Source organism: Maniola hyperantus, chromosome 22 (assembly GCF_902806685.2).
Source record: "Maniola hyperantus chromosome 22, iAphHyp1.2, whole genome shotgun sequence".
NCBI classification, from domain to species: Eukaryota; Metazoa; Arthropoda; class Insecta; order Lepidoptera; family Nymphalidae; genus Maniola; species Maniola hyperantus.
In genome coordinates this window covers 154,996-175,781 of record NC_048557.2, presented here as the reverse complement: position 1 = coordinate 175,781, position 20,786 = coordinate 154,996, and the positions used below count along the sequence as shown (strand labels likewise).

Sequence of the window (20,786 nt, the reverse complement as noted above, 5' to 3'; positions counted from 1 at the left end):
GGGCCATCATTACATTAAATAAACTTAGGTACGGTCTTACGATTAAACTTATAAAATTAGAACGGAGTGAGAATTCCAAAATAATTATTGTCATTTCACAACTTTGGTACGGGGGTGAAAGAGAGCGGTATGTTTCAACTTTGTGCTCAAATTACAATCATTTGGGTAGTTTCTTTGTTTTGTTTAGCTTATCCCTTAACCTTGACGGCCTAGTGGGTGAAATGTCGGGGGTTCGATCTCGGGCAAGCACTTCTTCTAACTTTCAGAGTTACGTGCGTTTTAAGCCATTAACTATCACGGTGAAGGAAACGTCGTCGTGAGGAAACCTGCATGCAAAGGTGTGTGAAGTCTGCCAACCCGCACTTGGCCAGTGCGGCGTATAGTCAAACCTTTTTCATTCCGACAGGAGGCCCGTGTTCAGTAGTGAGCCGGCGATGGGCTGATCATTATGATAATGTTGAATAGGTTCATTTAATTTGGTAATTACAAACTTTTTTGAGCTAATTCTTTTTTTTAATTCGTCATTTAAAGAAACTGCCCATGTTTTTTAGATATTATAACTGTTGTAAAATTGATTATTACAGATAAATAATAAAATACACTTTTTATAGTAATAATAATTTTAAAATTGAGCTTAGTTTGTGTTACTACGTTTTTATCTATTTCGTTTATAGTAGGTACCAAAGGTGCGTTACAATCTCAATTTAGCGACCATACAGTTGGGAAGTGAACATATCTGCGTGTTGGCACGATGGCGACTCGCAAGGCTAGTCACATGCAAGCAGGCTCGTTCCCGACTGTACATTCGCTACACTGAGTTTACAATGTATGTGATGGCAGCTTAGAGCCAGATGACGTTAAACAAAGTGCAAGTGGAAGAATTGAGAGAATCAAACATTAGCAACATTAAAGGTGGATTCATATTAAACCACGCATGGACTATCTGATAACTATAGACTTTACTTGACTTTAAAACGAGACAGAGTTACGTTGACATACAATACTATACATCATTTCAAGCTTATTTTGTACTTTTCTCAGACCGTAAGCACGATCTGGGAAAAGTACAAAATACGCTCTGTTGGAGTTAAAACAAGACAGGATAATGATTTTAGAGACCTAAATATGCCTTGTTTGAACTGTTTCTTAAATCAAAGTACGTCTATAGATCAGCCTAAGAGCATTACATTTATAACATTATAGACGTACGAACAAATTCATACTAAACACGGCCCGGTCTATGTGCGGCGTAAAATGAATCCAACTTTACCAAAATCTTGTCTAACTTTTCGATTTTAATTAACTATAAAGCCTTTAACTAAAAGAGTATGCATCTTCGCTACATTGTAAAGTGTAATAGAATAAAGTCGATAAATTTTAAAGAATATCTTGACTAGCGAATAAAATTACCATCTATACAATATGTTAAGTAATACGAAAGCGTATGTACGTCCACCCTCACATTGCCGACCCGGGGCCGGGGCCGGGGCCGGGGCCGGGGCCGGGGCCGGGGCCGGGGCCGGGGCCGGGGCCGGGGCCGGGGCCGGGGCCGGGGCTTCGGTGCAACCTTTTGGAAAACATGGCGTCGTAACGCGGAGTCTCACTTCAACTCGTCACTACAATTGGTATTAAAATGTCAATTTCATTGGAGCTGAATATCACGGTTTGACAAGTCCATCAGTTAGTAATAGGTTTACCAAAGCTTCAATATGGTGCTAATCACCTATGATTGGCTGACACATCTCTATTGGCTAAAATGCATAGTTGCAGCAAGAAACCATAAATCCTGCCAATAACAACAATTGCAATTATTGCAAAGTAATATTCAATACTTCCGTGTCAGCCTCCAGTTAAGCTGCATCCACACCTGCGCGTCATGAACGCGACGCGGGAGGCAGCGTCCGCGTCGTAGTCGGTTTCTCAAATCATGACATTCTCAATGCATACATTTTGAGAACGGACTTCGTCAACTGTTGTCAGAAGTACGGTTTACCGTTACACTAAAAACTAAATGACAGTTGACTCGTAGAGCAAAATGCACTATACAAGATACTGTCATTTCTATCACTAAATCTTTTGACAAGTTGTGATAAGACAAGACAAGACTAATGTACAAAAAGTTACACCAACAAAAGAACGCCCCATTGTGCATCGTAGGCCCTATTTATACAAAATTACTAACTTATCATATAAAGCGACGCGTTTTATAACTCGTAATATAAGAAAATTTCATATGTTACAATAATATAAGAAAAAATATTTAATCAGGACAAAAATTTGAGATTCGTTCTAGCACATTTTTTATTTTAGTCAAACATAATTATCTAGGTATGCTGCACACACACTATATATTGTGTTGTGACGCAACAGATAAGGCAATAGTTTGTGAACTCGGGGGACTAAACAAAATAACGTTAAAGTAAAACGCCTAAAGACGCTTGGTTTAAAGTTAAAAATTCAATATCACCATTTTATTTACGCAGGGTTTCCGCTCGGAGCGCTGGCTATGGATGTATGGGCAAACTTGAGTTTTAAAGCAACGCACTTAATGTCCATTTTACTTTATCGCTGAAATGTTTCGACACTCGAATTCTATCAACGTTGAGAGTCCTACATGTTATATGAAGACGGTGCGCTCCTGTTGGTCGCACGTTGCAACACAACTCAACACATCAGTGTGTCTGCACCTTTAGCCTCGACTGCGATGTATGCGTCGCGGACAATAGCCCCACGACTGCGCAGACCCTAAGTCAAGGGGGATCCACACTGCCAATTAATCCCGATAGGTGGCGCCTAAGCGAACCGGCCATAGAGGGAGAGGTAAACGCTATGATTAAATAAAAATATTGTCACGTAAACTTATAAAACCTCCTTAGTCTTAGTAAGAAACTATGAAGATGACAGCTTGCATTGACCGGACCTCTAGTGGCGCCCTCTGAGATCAGTTTTGCCTGTGGACCCCCATTTATATGGCATGTATAGTCCGGGACAGGTCGACATGGCGATCGGGGTATGAGACGGGAGGACGCCCCGCACACCCGCACGTCACCCGCGCTTGCCCGCACCGGGTTAGCCGTGCGGAAATGCGGGGGGTTCCCTCCCCGATCGCCATGTCGACCTGTCGCGTACTATGGATGATTCTAAGTGAGCTAGTAGTATGTTCACAAAAGACTACATCGATATAAATCTTTGGCGTGTTGAGCAAACCGGTGACGTATGGCATCTAGCACTAACCGGTGACGTATGGCATCTAGTACTTGCCGTACTAAACGCTTTCACTTATTACATTTATATTTTATATTTATATCAATTTTTACATGTACGGCGCCTCGAGCCAACCACAACTAAACCAAACTATAGTGCATCCCTTTCTCTCCACTACGTAAGAAAAGGACAGAGGATTTAGTCCAAGGCGATTATAATCTTTTGACGTTTAACTTGAGATGTTTAGAAGTTTACAATTAAATAAATGCCTTCTCTTAAATAATTGTATGTCGGCTGAACTCACGTGTTTGTCGGCATGTGCCCGAAAGGTTTCAAAACTGGGCCTTTCAATGGGCTCAAGACACTCAAATCGTTACCTTAAAATTAGGGTTACATCATCACCACTTGCCAGCAGGTCTCATTGCAGCCAAGCGCTAGTCTATCAATTTAAAAAAAAACCTATCAAGGAAAATAAGTAAAGTACAAGTTGCTTTAGTTATAGTTCGTCCGAGTCAGCACCACTGGTCATAGAACTAAACCGGTTACATTAAATATAATAATATGCTATATAATAATATGTCAATTCCCTAATACATAGGAGTGCCCCATACTTCCCTTATCTATATGCAATATGTATAACTATCAATAATAATTAATTAAATACAAAAGTACACGGAATATAAATAAATGCATGTACTATGGCAAACGTAGGAATGTTATTTATATTAATAGATTAGATTGGACTTTGGATATTGTAAAGGCATCAACACATTTGCAATACCTCATACTTCCCGGCCGGCCCGGTTGTAACAAATGTGTTACTCAGACGCAACGCGAGACTGCAGCGAACTGCGAACACTAGGACACCAGTGGCGGCGCAACCAATCGCGCTACCAACAAAATGTATACAGCTCTATGGAGGACACCACACCGACATACAGTGCGATTGTCGAATCGCAATAGAAATATCCTTAAGGATCGTGATCGTTACAGTTGATAAATTTGGTACCACGGACGATCGATAAATCGCAATTGGTCATTTCTAAAAATTCAAATGTCTCTTCACGTGCATTAAGGTTGAGACCTACAGGCTACAGAGCGCATATTGATTTTGCTCACACTTGAGACTCTATTAAAACGAGACAGCATTATATCACTGACATAATTCTGTCTCTTTTTAACTAAAACTTAAGTTTGAGCAAAATCAAAGGACATATTATTTGCTCTATGTGTTAACTGTCATTACAGTTCTGCACGCAATCAGTGTTAAAGTTGTACCACACTAACATTGAAAATCGCTGCAGTCACGCTTCGTGTCTGTCAACGCCTTTATCAACAAAATATCAACGTCCAAAACTCGCAATAAATATGAGCATTAACTAACACGAATGAGCGTAATGCTACTAGAGGTCACAGACAATGTTTGGTCGTTTCCGCTGAGATCACAGCATCGAGATCTGTCTCACACCAGCAGCCAGCCGCCTGCTGCAGTCAAGTCATTCATGACGAACTTTCCAGGCTGTGCTCCTTAAGCCCCATTACACACTTAAGCCCGGCAACACGATCGACGGCGACCGTTTAGGGCGATTGTCTAAACCCTGCATCAATCATTATTACAATCTCAATTGTTGTGATTGGCTATTGTTTTGCAACAATGCATTGTGTAGGCAATAGTCATTGAGCGTCAACCAATCAGAGGTGACTGCGATCGTGACATTGTAGCTGTCATTCTACCGCAATCGCGCAGCTGTATTTTATATGACAGTCGCTATTTGTATACGCACGAAGTTGCGGCGACTGCGTGCGTATACTCGCGGCGAGCAGGCGCCGGTCGCCGTCGACAGTTCCCGGGCGACTAGTCGAGCGAGCGTTTGAGTCTAGAAGCCTCATAGATGACGCTGTTCGTGTCCTTGCAAGGAAAATCTTACAATTTAAGTCAACGAACGTTGCGTAAGTAGGCCACTCGGAGTCAATGCCACGTCGTAGACGGGTCATTGACACGAGTTTTGCACGCCATACATTGCAATCACATTAATCAGTAGATAATGCAGCCTAGGGTAGAGCGCGCCCGCCTAGAGGGTTTTTTGTTGTTATGTTTGTAATTGTCAGGACATGGTTTGTATGAAAGTATCTTTTTGGAAAATCCACGGAAAAAGACAGTTCCCGCGAGACGCGGACGAAGTCGCGGGCAACAGCTAGTAATAGATATAGATAGATTGTAAGTAAATAATTTTTAAATACATAATGTATAGTAGAAAAAGTTGTATAAAATATTGGCATGTAATCCGGGACTAACATTAGACACATCGTAGCTACGGCTACCTATACTAGTGTAGGAGGGGCTATCCTGTACGGATATGGACTAAGGCGCCGGTAGAGATGTAATCCGGGACTAACATTAGACACATCGTAGCTACGGCTACCTATACTAGTGTAGGAGGGGCTATCCTGTACGGATATGGACTAAGGCGCCGGTAGAGATGTAATCCGGGACTAACATTAGACACATCGTAGCTACGGCTACCTATACTAGTGTAGGAGGGGCTATCCTGTACGGATATGGACTAAGGCGCCGGTAGAGATGTAATCCGGGACTAACATTAGACACATCGTAGCTACGGCTACCTATACTAGTGTAGGAGGGGCTATCCTGTACGGATATGGACTAAGGCGCCGGTAGAGATGTAATCCGGGACTAACATTAGACACATCGTAGCTACGGCTACCTATACTAGTGTAGGAGGGGCTATCCTGTACGGATATGGACTAAGGCGCCGGTAGAGATGTAATCCGGGACTAACATTAGACACATCGTAGCTACGGCTACCTATACTAGTGTAGGAGGGGCTATCCTGTACGGATATGGACTAAGGCGCCGGTAGAGATGTAATCCGGGACTAACATTAGACACATCGTAGCTACGGCTACCTATACTAGTGTAGGAGGGGCTATCCTGTACGGATATGGACTAAGGCGCCGGTAGAGATGTAATCCGGGACTAACATTAGACACATCGTAGCTACGGCTACCTATACTAGTGTAGGAGGGGCTATCCTGTACGGATATGGACTAAGGCGCCGGTAGAGATGTAATCCGGGACTAACATTAGACACATCGTAGCTACGGCTACCTATACTAGTGTAGGAGGGGCTATCCTGTACGGATATGGACTAAGGCGCCGGTAGAGATGTAATCCGGGACTAACATTAGACACATCGTAGCTACGGCTACCTATACTAGTGTAGGAGGGGCTATCCTGTACGGATATGGACTAAGGCGCCGGTAGAGATGTAATCCGGGACTAACATTAGACACATCGTAGCTACGGCTACCTATACTAGTGTAGGAGGGGCTATCCTGTACGGATATGGACTAAGGCGCCGGTAGAGATGTAATCCGGGACTAACATTAGACACATCGTAGCTACGGCTACCTATACTAGTGTAGGAGGGGCTATCCTGTACGGATATGGACTAAGGCGCCGGTAGAGATGTAATCCGGGACTAACATTAGACACATCGTAGCTACGGCTACCTATACTAGTGTAGGAGGGGCTATCCTGTACGGATATGGACTAAGGCGCCGGTAGAGATGTAATCCGGGACTAACATTAGACACATCGTAGCTACGGCTACCTATACTAGTGTAGGAGGGGCTATCCTGTACGGATATGGACTAAGGCGCCGGTAGAGATGTAATCCGGGACTAACATTAGACACATCGTAGCTACGGCTACCTATACTAGTGTAGGAGGGGCTATCCTGTACGGATATGGACTAAGGCGCCGGTAGAGATGTAATCCGGGACTAACATTAGACACATCGTAGCTACGGCTACCTATACTAGTGTAGGAGGGGCTATCCTGTACGGATATGGACTAAGGCGGCACCTATAACACATTTGCGACATATTTGCGTAGAAACATTACCATCTTTTTTGAAAAAGCCACAGTACAAAAGTCACCATGTATATTTTACACTGCAAAAGTCTCGGTGTATGATTGTACAATGCACAAGTCACTGTGTATAACTTTACACTGCACAAGTCACCGTGTATAACTGTACACTGCACAAGTCACCGTGTATAACTGTACAATGCACAAGTCACCGTGTATAACTGTACACTGCACAAGTCACCGTGTATAACTGTACAATGCACAAGTCACCGTGTATAACTGTACACTGCACAAGTCACCGTGTATAAGTGTACACTGCACAAGTCACCGTGTATAAGTGTACACTGCACAAGTCACCGTGTATAAGTGTACACTGCACAAGTCGGGTAAGAACATGTCATTTTCACGCAAGTACATCGCCATAAATAGTTACATGAATCGCACAGAGTTATTTATTATATTATTCCATACGTTTGTATGCCACATACAAAGATCATACACTACCTAAATATTGGTATACTGCGACCCCATTTATCAATCTCAAATAATTAATTAACGATAAATTTGACTTTTTTACAGTTTTTGCACGGAAAATCTGTCAAAATGTCAAATTTATTGGATTGAAAAATCGGCTCGTACTTAAATAATACATTATGACGTAAGTAAATACGTCAGTTACGCGAAAAAAGAATTGTATTATATAATACGATATTGTGACCAATTCTGATGTACACTAAACCTAAACTAGCAATGAGACTACTAAGGCTGCCTTTTCACGACGGCCGTTAGCGTAAGTCGCACTGCCGTTCCAATTAGGTGTAAAATAAATAAATAATAATAACTTGACCCCCTGACGTTATGTTGGCAGCATTGCCATTATAAAGTAAACAAAGCAATGGTGCCAACATGACGGCAGGGGACACGCTGTAGTGACGCGCAGTGCCGCGCTGTGCGGTATGCAGCATGCGGAATGGTAATGCGGTCCGGCCTTTAAACTATCATGTTTAGGTTCATTTTACTGTGACTTGATTTAGATATTCTGCAGCACTAGAGAAACTAGAAAGTTGAAGGTTTACGTACAACAGAACGAGCGCTATTAGAATACTAAATGCAATAGTTCCCGCGAAGGAGCTCGCCTCTGTCCCTGCGACAAGCACCTCACTGGTCCCACTCGGCGTCGTCGACGCCCTCCATGCTGTCTTGTTCCAGTTTGAGGTCCATCTTCACTTTCGCGCTCATGGATTTCATTATCTGTGACGAGAAATAAAAAATATTTAAAAAACCGGACACGTGCGAGTCGGACTCGCCCACGAAAGGTTCCGCACCACCGTACAAGACATAACACTTATATTATTTTTTATTTACATAGCCGCTATTTTGTTTTTTTACTATTTGTTGTTATAGCGGCGATAGAAATACGTCATACTCCATGCAACTTTCAACTCTTTATCTGTTAGAGTTCACGAGATACAGCCCGCTGACGGACAGTAAAGGCTTAGTAATAAGGTCCCGTTGGCACCCTTTAGGTACGGAACCCGTAATAGTCTAATGATTTTCACTTCGTTGTCTGTCTGTAAAGAGTGTGTAAACCATTTTTCTCAGAATGACCCTTTTTCTCCGGAATAATATGAAATACTCAAGTCTACAATAATTTAGAGCTAGGAAAAAGTTAATGCAATCAAAAGATACAGTGATGCAAGTGGAGGAGCACTCACACTGTCCTGCTTCTCCTTGGGGTCCAGCGGCGCGTGCGCCTTCATGAGGTCGGGCTTGAGCTTGTGTGTCGGCTTCTCTTTGGCGGCCGTCGCCGTCGCCGTCGCCGTCGCCGACACTGGAAACAGATCATTCATATGTCACTCACACAGGAGGTTACTCAACATAGGGACCATCATCATCATCATCAACCGGTACACGTCCACTACTACACGTAGCTCTCTTGTAGGGACTTCCACACGCCACGCTCTTGCGCCGCCGCCAACCAGCGGCTCCCGCAGACTCGTCTGATGTCGTCCGTCCACCTAGTGGGGGGTCTTCTAACACTGCGTCTTCTGGTGCGAGGTCGCCATTCCAGCACCTTGCCCATTGCCACTTCCGCTTCGCAACCCGCTGAGCTATGTCGGTTACTCTACTTCTCCTACGGATCTCCTCATTCCTGATCTCTCTCGCCCGCTGAGTGCCTCTGAGCTGACTGCTTATGAGGCCCGAGTTAGCGACCATGTCTCGGATCCACATGTCACCTCTGGCAAGGCGCTGTTCGCAGACTTCGGTTTACAGACATAGGGGCACATACACGCTTCCATGCCGGGCGGCTGTAAGCTGACGATCTTGGGCGCGACGGGTTTGTTCGCCAGCCACTCCCTCCCCGACTGCCACGGCTCCCACGTCACCAGCGTGGGCGGGAACAGGTCGTCTTGGAATAGCTCGCTCTGGAAACCAAAACATTGCTATTGTAACGTCATTGTCCTGTCAAATAACGAATACAGTCACCTATAAAAGCCCAAAAGCCTTAAAATATTAAAATGTGCTCATGAACAAATGATTACTCAATTTTCAAAGTTAGATAACTATACCGAGTGGGTATCATAACTATACCGAGTGGGTATCATAACTATACCGAGTGGGTATCATAACTATACCGAGTGGGTATCATAACTATACCGAGTGGGTATCATAACTATACCGAGTGGGTATCATAACTATACCGAGTGGGTATCATAACTATACCGAGTGGGTATCATAACTATACCGAGTGGGTATCATAACTATATCGAGTGGGTATCATAATATAAAAGGGCTTTACATGTACATTCATTTTAAAACAGGTTTTATTTATTTTTATGGATAATAGTTTTTGATTTCGCTTTGGCCGCGTACGAAATAAAATAAATAAATAAATCATTTTTTTATTTCAGGCAATGAAAATACAACCCATAACAATATACACACAATATGAAACAGATTAAATTAATATTAAAATTGAATAGAATAAAAACCAGTGTTTCGTTATCGTGCAAAATGTCGAAAAGATACGACTCTAATACGGAACCCTCCGTGCGCGAGGACGACTCACACTTGGCCAGGTTTTAAATGAATATTCTTTACTAAAGTATATACCTTTATCCTGGGCACGGTGAAGGACAGCGGCTCGATGGTCCCGTTGGTGAGCCGCAGCGCGCGCGCGAACTCCACCTGCACAAGTGGAATGTACAGAGAGGGAGATAGCGGATTTGTAGAGCATTGTCTCTGTCGTCGAGACGAGGTATGAGTGACAGAGACAACGCTCTACAAAGCCGAAATACCATTCTAAAGGCCGATGTACATTATTAAATAATTTTAAATACATATCAAAAATTGCGGACCGGCAATAATCAAACCCACGTCTCCTGGGGTCGCGCCCGACGCTCTGAGCACTAGCTACGGCACGCTTGCTGTCTGCGACGAAATTTGTGATATGTATGTTCACTCAGTACTGAAGCGATGTACATTATTTCCTGCCTCGTAAATGTATCTTGGGTTCTGGCGCTTGATATTCAGTTCCCTTCCGAGACTCAAACAACAATTAAACTAGCGGCACGCTATGATGGCCGGTTTGACGTTTGTCCGCTCATGAAGTTCCGTATTAATTGATAACGACTTTGAAGGAAATAATTGTATTACTTTATTGACGATAGTGATGTGCAGAGATTCATAAATTTTATCGAATGTAGTTTTAGGTTTAGGACTCAAAATTTATTTATTAAATTGATTTCTTAAATGTATACAAGTGTAGAAAAATCAGTTTGCACCATTTAAGGGGTGAATGTACTTGTGAATATGAACAATTTTCACTATGTGGACAAACCTCTGAAATCGCAAAAAAATATCAATAAATTTTTAAAAATGGAATCTAATACGATCGTCACATAGGATCGCTGGCTAGCACAACTACTACCTCCGGCAAACTCGCGTCAATGCTCAATGCAAAACAAAGCAGTTTCGAATTGACGTTGCTTCGAAAAGTATAAACTGTCAGTGCAATGCGATTGTGATATAGTTTTGACCTGGCTTTGGATTTCAAATATTGATACTGCATTACTGTTGACCCTTGCTCGTTAATTTGGACTCTGTTCAAGCCCTTTGTTGTGGATTTCGTCGATATGACCGAACGTACGCAGAGAACTGTTCTAAATAGTCAGACACGTGAGTTCCTAATACGCCTTCGTAACTATTTCGATCGTGAAGCTCAAAATGGAGGGCCAATTTTACCTATAACGTCAGTGGTTGAACGCGTAGCTGATGCGCTTAATATTGGACAACGAACTGTTAGACGGATAACTAAAAAAAAATATGGCGAGACTGGCACAGAAGAAAATAAACTTCACACACCAAAAAAGAGAAAACGAGCAAAACCAGTCGTAGGCATCGATAGCTTTGATGCCGATGCTATCCGAAGACATGTTTACGGCTACTATTTACAGAAGGAGTATCCAACAAGAAAAAAGTTGGTGCATTCACTGAAGGAAGCTGGATTATTCTTCGGTGGGGAAAGTTCTTTAACGAAGATTTTGAAGACCATTGGATTTCGATACAAAAAATGTAACAAACGCAAAATATTGATGGAAAGATTTGATATAGCGATGGCAAGGTATACTTTTTTACGGCAAGTGAAAGAAATCAAAAATTGGCAAAATGTTGTGTTCTTGGATGAAACATGGCTTAATGCTAACCATACTGTAGGCCGTTCTTGGAACGATGACACAGCAGCATCTACTTCCAAAGTTCCTGTAGGAAAAGGATCGCGACTTATAATTTGTCACGCCGGAACCATCAACGGGTTTGTCGAAGGTTCTCTCATGGCTTTTGCGTCAAAAACCACTGGAGACTATCATGAAGACATGAATGGAGAAAAGTTTACTGAATGGTTTACCTCAATGTTGTGTAGCCTCCCTGAACCATCTATTATAATTATGGACAACGCCCCATACCACTCGATGCAAATTGACAAGCCACCTGCCCAATCCCAAAAGAAAGCTGATATCGTCGCATGGCTTCGTAAAAATGGCGTAGATGCAAACATGAATATGTTAAAAGCGGAATTAGTACGTCTTTTAAAAGAAAACAAACCAACCAAGATCCGATACGTCATTGACGAAATAGCATTAGAACATGGGCACAGAGTTATACGGTTACCGCCTTACCATTGTGAGTATAATGCGATTGAGTTGGTGTGGGCTCAAATTAAGGGATATGCTGCAAGACACAATACAGAACCCCCATTTACCACAAAAAAAATGCTAAAATTATTAGAAGAAGCTTGTGAACATGTGACTAAAGGAGACTGGGAAAAGGTTGTGAATAGAACTGTTAAATTAATAAGGGAAGATTATGAAAGAGATGTGAAAATAGATAATATTATAGAAAACGAACATATAATTATTAATGTATGTGATGATAGCAGTGACGACAGTGAAAATAGTAGTATGGACGAATCTGATTAATTATGGCCTTTTGTGGCACCTTTTTCGGTATCTTTTGTATTCATATGTTTCTTGTGTGCATATAAAGTATGTATATTCATTTTCGTTCAAATATTCAGTTCGTTCAAATAAATTAAATAAACATATACATTTTTGTTTTATTAAACCTATTTAATCAGGTACAAAAACAAAACTTAATTGTTTTTTGTTCGAGAATAAATTGACATTCCACATCACTATTGTAATGTGTCAAACCGGCCATCATAGCGTGCCGCTAGTGTAGTTGTATTGAATAACACAATTACATGTTGCAATAGAATCTCTCGCTAGAGCTACGCGCCGTGCTCTGTGTGCCAACTGCCAACGCAACTTGAGAGGATATCTCAATTATTTGTTATACGTTCCGCAATTTGCGATTGCGCTGGAACCATGTCTCATTAACATCGAAATGACGTATTTTGACGTCAGCCGAAATAAAAATATACTATCAGCTGGAAACTTCAGTATAGCGCTGACGTCACTAAAATGGCGGTCACGCGCAATAGCATTTTGCGGGACTTATACTAAATATTTCATAAATGTCTGCTTTTGAGGGTTGCCTTACATTATACAGATTTGGGATGGTACCTTTTCGACAGCCAGCAGGTTCTTGGGCAGGAAGGCGATGCCCTGGTGCAGCGTGCTGCAGCGGTGGTGCGACAGCGCGCACAGGAACGGCGGCTCGCACGTCACCTCGTAGCAGTAGATCGTCGAGTCGCCCTGCACGCAAACATCGTCATCAAGAGCAGCTGCTGAGTTTCTTGACGCCTCTTCTCACCGAAATCACAAAGCAAAAGCTCACAAAGTTTGACATTTAATCGCGTTTTATTGTTTAAATCTCCGACTCGAGATAAAGGGCGCGCAAGCGAGAACTATGACCAAGAATTGATGAATAAAGACTAATAAAGAAGAAACAAACTCACCCGTCCAGTCAAGAACAGCGTGTTGGAGTCGTGGTCGATGTGTATGTGCAGGATCGCGGGAGACACGTCGAGGCCCACGGTGCACACGGGCGCGGACAGCTCGCTCGCCTTGTATAGGAGGATCTGCCGCTCCGATACTCTGCCAGAAACTCACCCGTCCAGTCAAGAACAGCGTGTTGGAGTCGTGGTCGATGTGTATGTGCAGGATCGCGGGAGACACGTCGAGGCCCACGGTGCACACGGGCGCGGACAGCTCGCTCGCCTTGTATAGGAGGATCTGCCGCTCCGATACTCTGCCAGAAACTCACCCGTCCAGTCAAGAACAGCGTGTTGGAGTCGTGGTCGATGTGTATGTGCAGGATCGCGGGAGACACGTCGAGGCCCACGGTGCACACGGGCGCGGACAGCTCGCTCGCCTTGTATAGGAGGATCTGCCGCTCCGATACTCTGCCAGATAAACATTACCTTACATTCAATAATATGCATAATGCAGGGTGAAACCAGAACACTAGCAAAAACTTAGCGTTATTGTTATACCAAAACACAATCCAATTTGCCTCATATTGTAGTTTTAGTGATTTAGTATTTTTCAAACCCGCAAAGTATTGCGTGCAACACTCGGGTCAATATGCCCCACCTACGATGCGGCGTTGACTCCGAGTGGCCTACTTACGCAACGTACGTTGACCTCTAGTGTCAGTCAGATGTTTTATTTGCAATATTTCGTAAATATTTACAAATATATAGGATTTTTTTATTTTTTTAGCGTTTTTTTTGTGGTATCATATCAGTGATCATCAGTGCTATCACTTGTGATCATTTTGCGTTCTGGTCACACCCTGTATAAGATGTTACGTAATGTCCGTAACATCCCGGCAAGCTGAGGTCAGTGAGACGTAAAGGGTGATTTGTGGTTACAGCAAAATACGTCACTAATATAATGTAATATCTGGTCGCCTCAATACATAATACATGCTCATAGGCTTGAAACCATACAGAGGCAGTTTCTTAAATACTTAGCTTTAAAGATTTTAAAAAAATTGAATAGTTATGAGGAAGCGTGTACTCGCTACGGTATCGACTCACTGGAACACAGAAGGGAACAATGTGATATGTAGCTACTGCAAGCTATTTGAACCGGCTCAATCGATTGTCCTAGCTTACTCTCAGCCTTTTCATTTAATGCTCAACCTTTAAAAACGCGTCACACGCGCCTCTAAATGTTCCCAAATCTAACTCAAATTATGCGCGAAATTCTATAATTCCACGCTTGGTACGTACTTATAACAATCAGTTCGCTGAGTTTGACTTATTTTACCTATCAAACAATACATTTAAAAAGGAATTAAGAAACTATCATCGTAAAAACACACACACACACACACACACACACACACACACACACACACACACACACACACACACACACACAAGCATACACACACTGTTGTAATTTAATTATTGTATATACCTACATTTATTCTAAATCTATTCTGTTAAAATAGTTTTAATTATAATTTTAAGTAATCTCTTTTGGCCTTCTGTTAGATTTAAATTTAAATAATAATTATGTATTTACGCTGTTGATTACTTTCTAATAAACAAAATAAAATAAAATAAAATATTGATTAAAATCCGTTGCGTAGTTTACATCTCAGCGTACAGAGGGAGGGCGTACAGAGGGAGGGAGTACACGGCCGCGGCGGGAAGCCACTTCGTACTCACTTGTCGAATCCAGTGACGACGAGATGCGTGTCGTGTAGCGCCCACACAACCCTCGCGCCGCGGCTCCCCACGGGGCCCGCGCCTTGCCGTATCGGTTCCGTGGACGCGCGCGGCTTGTATATCTGCAACAACACGGCATTGTCATCACAGCCTTCCTCAGCCAGACACTTCCTGCCAGCCTCTTGAATCCATGAAAAAGCTCTGTTCCAAGTGATAACCTAATGTGAATTATGAAGTATATCCTGGCTAAGGTTCCTCACCGAAGTCCGAAGCTATCGTTAAATGCCAGAGTCACTCAGCGGGCGATGGAGAGAGCTATGCTTGCAGTTTCTCTAAGTGGCAGTGTAGAATGTAGAGGCCACATAGTGTTGGGGTCCCAAGGTGCTAGAATGACGACCTCGCATCGGAAAGCATAACGTTGGAAGACACCTACTAGGTGGACCCCCTACAAGAGACCTAAGTCCGGCAGCCCGTGGACGTCCTTCCTAATAAGCGCCACCACACACACCCGGTCCCACTCAAGGACTTTCCGACTCCAGCGTGAACGTGTATGCCACCACCGCCAGTACCACTTACCCTAACAAATCCGTCTTTGCAAACGGTGGCCAAGTACTCGCCACAGGGCGACCAGTCCATGGCGAATATCTGGTCCGTGTGGCCGCTGAGCGTGATCTCCGCGACGGGCACGTGCTGGCGCAGGTCCCAGATCTTGACGCTGAGGTCGTGCGCGGCCGTGGTGAGCAGGTCGGCGGCCGTGGGGTGGAAGCGCACCATGTAGATCTTGTCGGGGTGCGCCGAGAACGTTCGCAAGGGCTCGTTGCTTGATTCTACGAGACCTGGACATTTTGATTGGTGTCAATACTTTCCAAGGGTTTTTGACTCTAACAATGTGAATTTTATTGTAAAGAAATATAATAATGATGCAGATAATGATCTAAAACGCCACCACGAGTTGCTGAAGGGGTCGAAGTTACAGCGGCGCGGCGCGGGGTGCGACAGCGAGTGAACTGACTACTTCTAGACCCCAGAGTCTATACCACCTCTACTTCCATCCAAATATGGTTGTGAGTGGGGGTAGAAGAGGGTGTGAGATAGGTTTTTTTTAAAAAAATAGCGAGCAAACGAGCAGGCGGGTCACCTGTAGTTAAGTGATCACCGCCGCCCATGATCAGGTGTAAGAGAAGTGAAATGATGGAATGTGGGTAACGTACCGCCCTCGGGTATGATCCACTCCCTCAAGAGGCCATCATCGCAGGCCACCACGAGGCGCTGGTCGCTGAAGGGGTCGAAGCTCCAGTCCTGCAGCGGCGCGGGGTGCAGCAGCGCGTGCGGGTGCAGCGCGGAGGGGTGCGGCGGCGGCGCTGCGGCGACGGACGTGCAGCCCAGCGGCAGTTCCACGACGCCGATGCGGCCGCCGCCGCCGCCGCCGCCGCCGATGGGAACGGCGCAGCGGGTTCCGTTAGCTGGGAAACGACAGACAATTGTTGTAATTTACTCAACTATACTCTATCCACGGAAACAAGTTAGTATTAAGTAATCTCATTCAATAGACAGAGACAAAAATCAATTCCAAATTCAATTCGAAAATGTCTTCAAAAATATTCGAATACATAGTTTTGTTTGTGATTGGTTGGTGCCTCAAAATGGTTAAGTGACTTGGGTACCATAGAAGCCGTTGCACTCTCCGGAGATCTGCCTGCTGATGTTCTTGATGTTCTCCACGTGGGTGGACTTGTGGCCCGGCGTGCCCTTCAAGTGCCGGAACTTCGACACCTTGCCTGCACACACACACAAACACACACAAAATAAATATTCTATTATTCGTTAGCTCTTAACCGCGACCTTACCACGCGTAAATGATGATGCAGAGTTAGGCACTGAACGACAAAGTGGACAAGGCGCATTTGTAGCTTTTGTTGTTCGAACATAGACCGAGTTTGTCTACTTGACTTGCAACAGGCTCATGATGACAGCTGCCGTGCTTGCGGCAGTGCGCCCGAGGGCCACTAGCGGAGACACAATAGAACTGAACACGCGTAGACCGTATTATATATAAATAAATAAATAAATAAAAAATGTTCAATTGAACTTTGACAACGACTTTTGAATCGTCAAGAAAAAGTTAGTGTAAATGCAAAATGCTTACCGAACACCGTGGAGGTCCTCTTAGTGGTGACATTGGGCACTGAGGATCTCTTCTCCTCTCGCTCGGGGCTCTTGCGGGACTTCAGCGAGTCTCTGCGTCTGGAACACGACACGATACTTCATACAGTCGGCCGCTGGAGTCGCCTATACAGAGATGGTATCGAACGGCAGAAAGGACAAGCGCCACTTTCAAAAAAAGTTGCTACAAAAAAATACAAATTTCGAGAAACATGCCTATTTAATTCTCGGTGTTTTGACAGTTCGTGCCTGAAAGGTGCCAACAGAACAGGACCCTATTACTAAGACTCCGCTGTCCGTCCGTCCGTCTGTCTGTCAGCGGGCTATATTTCGTGAACCGTAATAGGTAGAGTTGTAATTTTTACAGGATATGTACCTATTTTTATTGCCACTACAACAACAAATAGAATTAAAATATCAAAATGGCCGCCATGAACATTTCAAAAAATGAAGAATTGATATGTGGTAGAAACTAGATGGCGCTATTCAATCGATAACATTTCATGACGTAGTCCCGAACAAACGTACCGCCGACAATACTCGCACTAACGGAGTTATCTGTAATCTGGCCTATACAAAGAAGTTTCAAGATACAACCGTCGGCCCAGCTGGCGCTACCGATGGCGCACAACCAACCGCTCGGTGGGAGATCTCCCTTTGGTACGGTCGAGCCTGCACATCGTTCCCGTACAGATATTTCTTGTACCCTTTGTGTGCAATCCCGTCTCACACCTGACCGATTTTTCTTTTCCCAGACACGTGGGAGTCCCGAGATGGGGTTGTTTGCATCCCAAATATAGTATAAAGTAGGCTCTAAAAAGCATGTCGTATGTAGTTTTGAATATAGACCTGAGCCATCACTGACCTGAGCGGCGCGGGCGACGGCGGCGCCTCCGCCTCCGCGGCGACGCTGGCGGAGCGCGCCTCGTACGCGCGCCGACGGTCCGCGATGGACTGAATATAGACCTGAGCCATCACTGACCTGAGCGGCGCGGGCGACGGCGGCGCCTCCGCCTCCGCGGCGACGCTGGCGGAGCGCGCCTCGTACGCGCGCCGACGGTCCGCGATGGACTGAATATAGACCTGAGCCATCACTGACCTGAGCGGCGCGGGCGACGGCGGCGCCTCCGCCTCCGCGGCGACGCTGGCGGAGCGCGCCTCGTACGCGCGCCGACGGTCCGCGATGGACTGAATATAGACCTGAGCCATCACTGACCTGAGCGGCGCGGGCGACGGCGGCGCCTCCGCCTCCGCGGCGACGCTGGCGGAGCGCGCCTCGTACGCGCGCCGACGGTCCGCGATGGACTGAATATAGACCTGAGCCATCACTGACCTGAGCGGCGCGGGCGACGGCGGCGCCTCCGCCTCCGCGGCGACGCTGGCGGAGCGCGCCTCGTACGCGCGCCGACGGTCCGCGATGGACTGAATATAGACCTGAGCCATCACTGACCTGAGCGGCGCGGGCGACGGCGGCGCCTCCGCCTCCGCGGCGACGCTGGCGGAGCGCGCCTCGTACGCGCGCCGACGGTCCGCGATGGACTGAATATAGACCTGAGCCATCACTGACCTGAGCGGCGCGGGCGACGGCGGCGCCTCCGCCTCCGCGGCGACGCTGGCGGAGCGCGCCTCGTACGCGCGCCGACGGTCCGCGATGGACTGAATATAGACCTGAGCCATCACTGACCTGAGCGGCGCGGGCGACGGCGGCGCCTCCGCCTCCGCGGCGACGCTGGCGGAGCGCGCCTCGTACGCGCGCCGACGGTCCGCGATGGACTGAATATAGACCTGAGCCATCACTGACCTGAGCGGCGCGGGCGACGGCGGCGCCTCCGCCTCCGCGGCGACGCTGGCGGAGCGCGCCTCGTACGCGCGCCGACGGTCCGCGATGGACTGGTTGCCGCTAAAACATACAATCCGCGTAAATACGACGACCAAGCGGCGGTCGGGGGTGCGATCCCGGGCACCCACCCCCAACGTTAATTAATTAAATCTCACTTGCTTTAACGGTGAAGGAAAACATCGTGAGGCATACATGAGAGTTCTTCATGTTCTCAAAGGTGTGTGCAGTCTGCCAATCCACACATGGCCAGCGTGGCCGAGCCCTTCTCACTCCGAGAGGAGACCAGAGCTCTGCAGTGAGCCGGCGATGGGTAGATCATGATCATGACACTGTACTTCATAGTTTAAACTTTAAAGCCTCATCTTTAAAAAGTTAAAACTTTTGTCACTTACCTATATCTTGAAGATAGCCTACACTCTATCACTTACCTATATCTTGAAGATAGCCTACACTCTATCACTTACCTATATCTTGAAGATAGCCTACACTCTATCACTTACCTATATCTTGAAGATAGCCTACACTCTATCACTTACCTATATCTTGAAGATAGCCTACACTCTATCACTTACCTATATCTTGAAGATAGCCTACACTCTATCACTTACCTATATCTTGAAGATAGCCTACACTCTATCACTTACCTATATCTTGAAGATAGCCTACACTCTATCACTTACCTATATCTTGAAGATAGCCTACACTCTATCACTTACCTATATCTTGAAGATAGCCTACACTCTATCACTTACCTATATCTTGAAGATAGCCTACACTCTATCACTTACCTATATCTTGAAGATAGCCTACACTCTATCACTTACCTATATCTTGAAGATAGCCTACACTCTATCACTTACCTATATCTTGAAGATAGCCTACACTCTATCACTTACCTATATCTTGAAGATAGCCTACACTCTATCACTTACCTATATCTTGAAGATAGCCTACACTCTATCACTTACCTATATCTTGAAGATAGCCTACACTCTATCACTTACCTATATCTTGAAGATAGCCTACACTCTATCACTTACCTATATCTTGAAGATAGCCTACACTCTATCACTTACCTATATCTTGAAGATAGCCTACACTCTATCACTTACCTATATCTTGAAGATAGCCTACACTCTATCACTTACCTATATCTTGAAGATAGCCTACACTCTATCAGCGGAAACAAGGTAGTATAGCGCTTTCTGTTACGTAATCCCATACAAATAACAGAGGCAAAAATGTCAGTGGGCACTAACCATTTTGAGGCACCAACCAATCAAAACAAGGAGACTCACTCGGTAGCCTCGAACATCCTGCGCCGCTCGGCGGTGCCGGGCGTCTTGGGCCGGTAGCCCGAGTCGGAGGAGTTCACCTCCTCCTCCAGGCTTGTGTCCGACTTGCCGTTCGTGTACTCCTCTGTGAACACCATCTGTATTAGCTTTTATGTTTAATTTAAACTTTAATTTTCAAGAGTTCTGTATCCAGAGAAAAAAAGGAACCCTTCTAAGGGCTTCCGACACGGTCAAGCGGCTTGACGT

General features: G+C 45.1%; 1 protein-coding gene across 6 annotated transcripts in view; it reads right to left on the bottom strand.

Annotated features, from left to right (window-relative positions):
- Positions 1-1,627: 1,627 nt before the first annotated feature.
- The window catches only part of pod1 (coronin pod1), a 33,899-nt gene continuing 14,740 nt past the window's right edge, over positions 1,628-20,786 (bottom strand). For 4 of the 6 annotated variants that reach the window (XM_069506041.1, XM_069506044.1, XM_069506045.1 and 1 more), the window contains 9 exons: positions 20,544-20,664; positions 19,207-19,305; positions 17,389-17,486; positions 16,907-17,020; positions 16,454-16,705; positions 15,819-16,078; positions 15,243-15,364; positions 13,518-13,964; positions 13,184-13,314 (listed from right to left, as the gene is read on the bottom strand). In XM_069506041.1, coding sequence (XP_069362142.1) covers positions 13,526-13,964; positions 15,243-15,364; positions 15,819-16,078; positions 16,454-16,705; positions 16,907-17,020; positions 17,389-17,486; positions 19,207-19,305; positions 20,544-20,664 — 1,505 coding nt within the window. In that variant the 3' untranslated portion in view covers positions 13,184-13,314; positions 13,518-13,525. Of the gene's footprint in view, positions 8,351-8,814; positions 8,931-9,389; positions 9,526-10,213; positions 10,289-13,182; positions 13,315-13,517; positions 13,965-15,242; positions 15,365-15,818; positions 16,079-16,453; positions 16,706-16,906; positions 17,021-17,388; positions 17,487-19,206; positions 19,306-20,543; positions 20,665-20,786 lie in introns of those variants that run through there. The other 2 variants (XM_034980482.2, XM_069506043.1) reach the window with 2 other exon arrangements.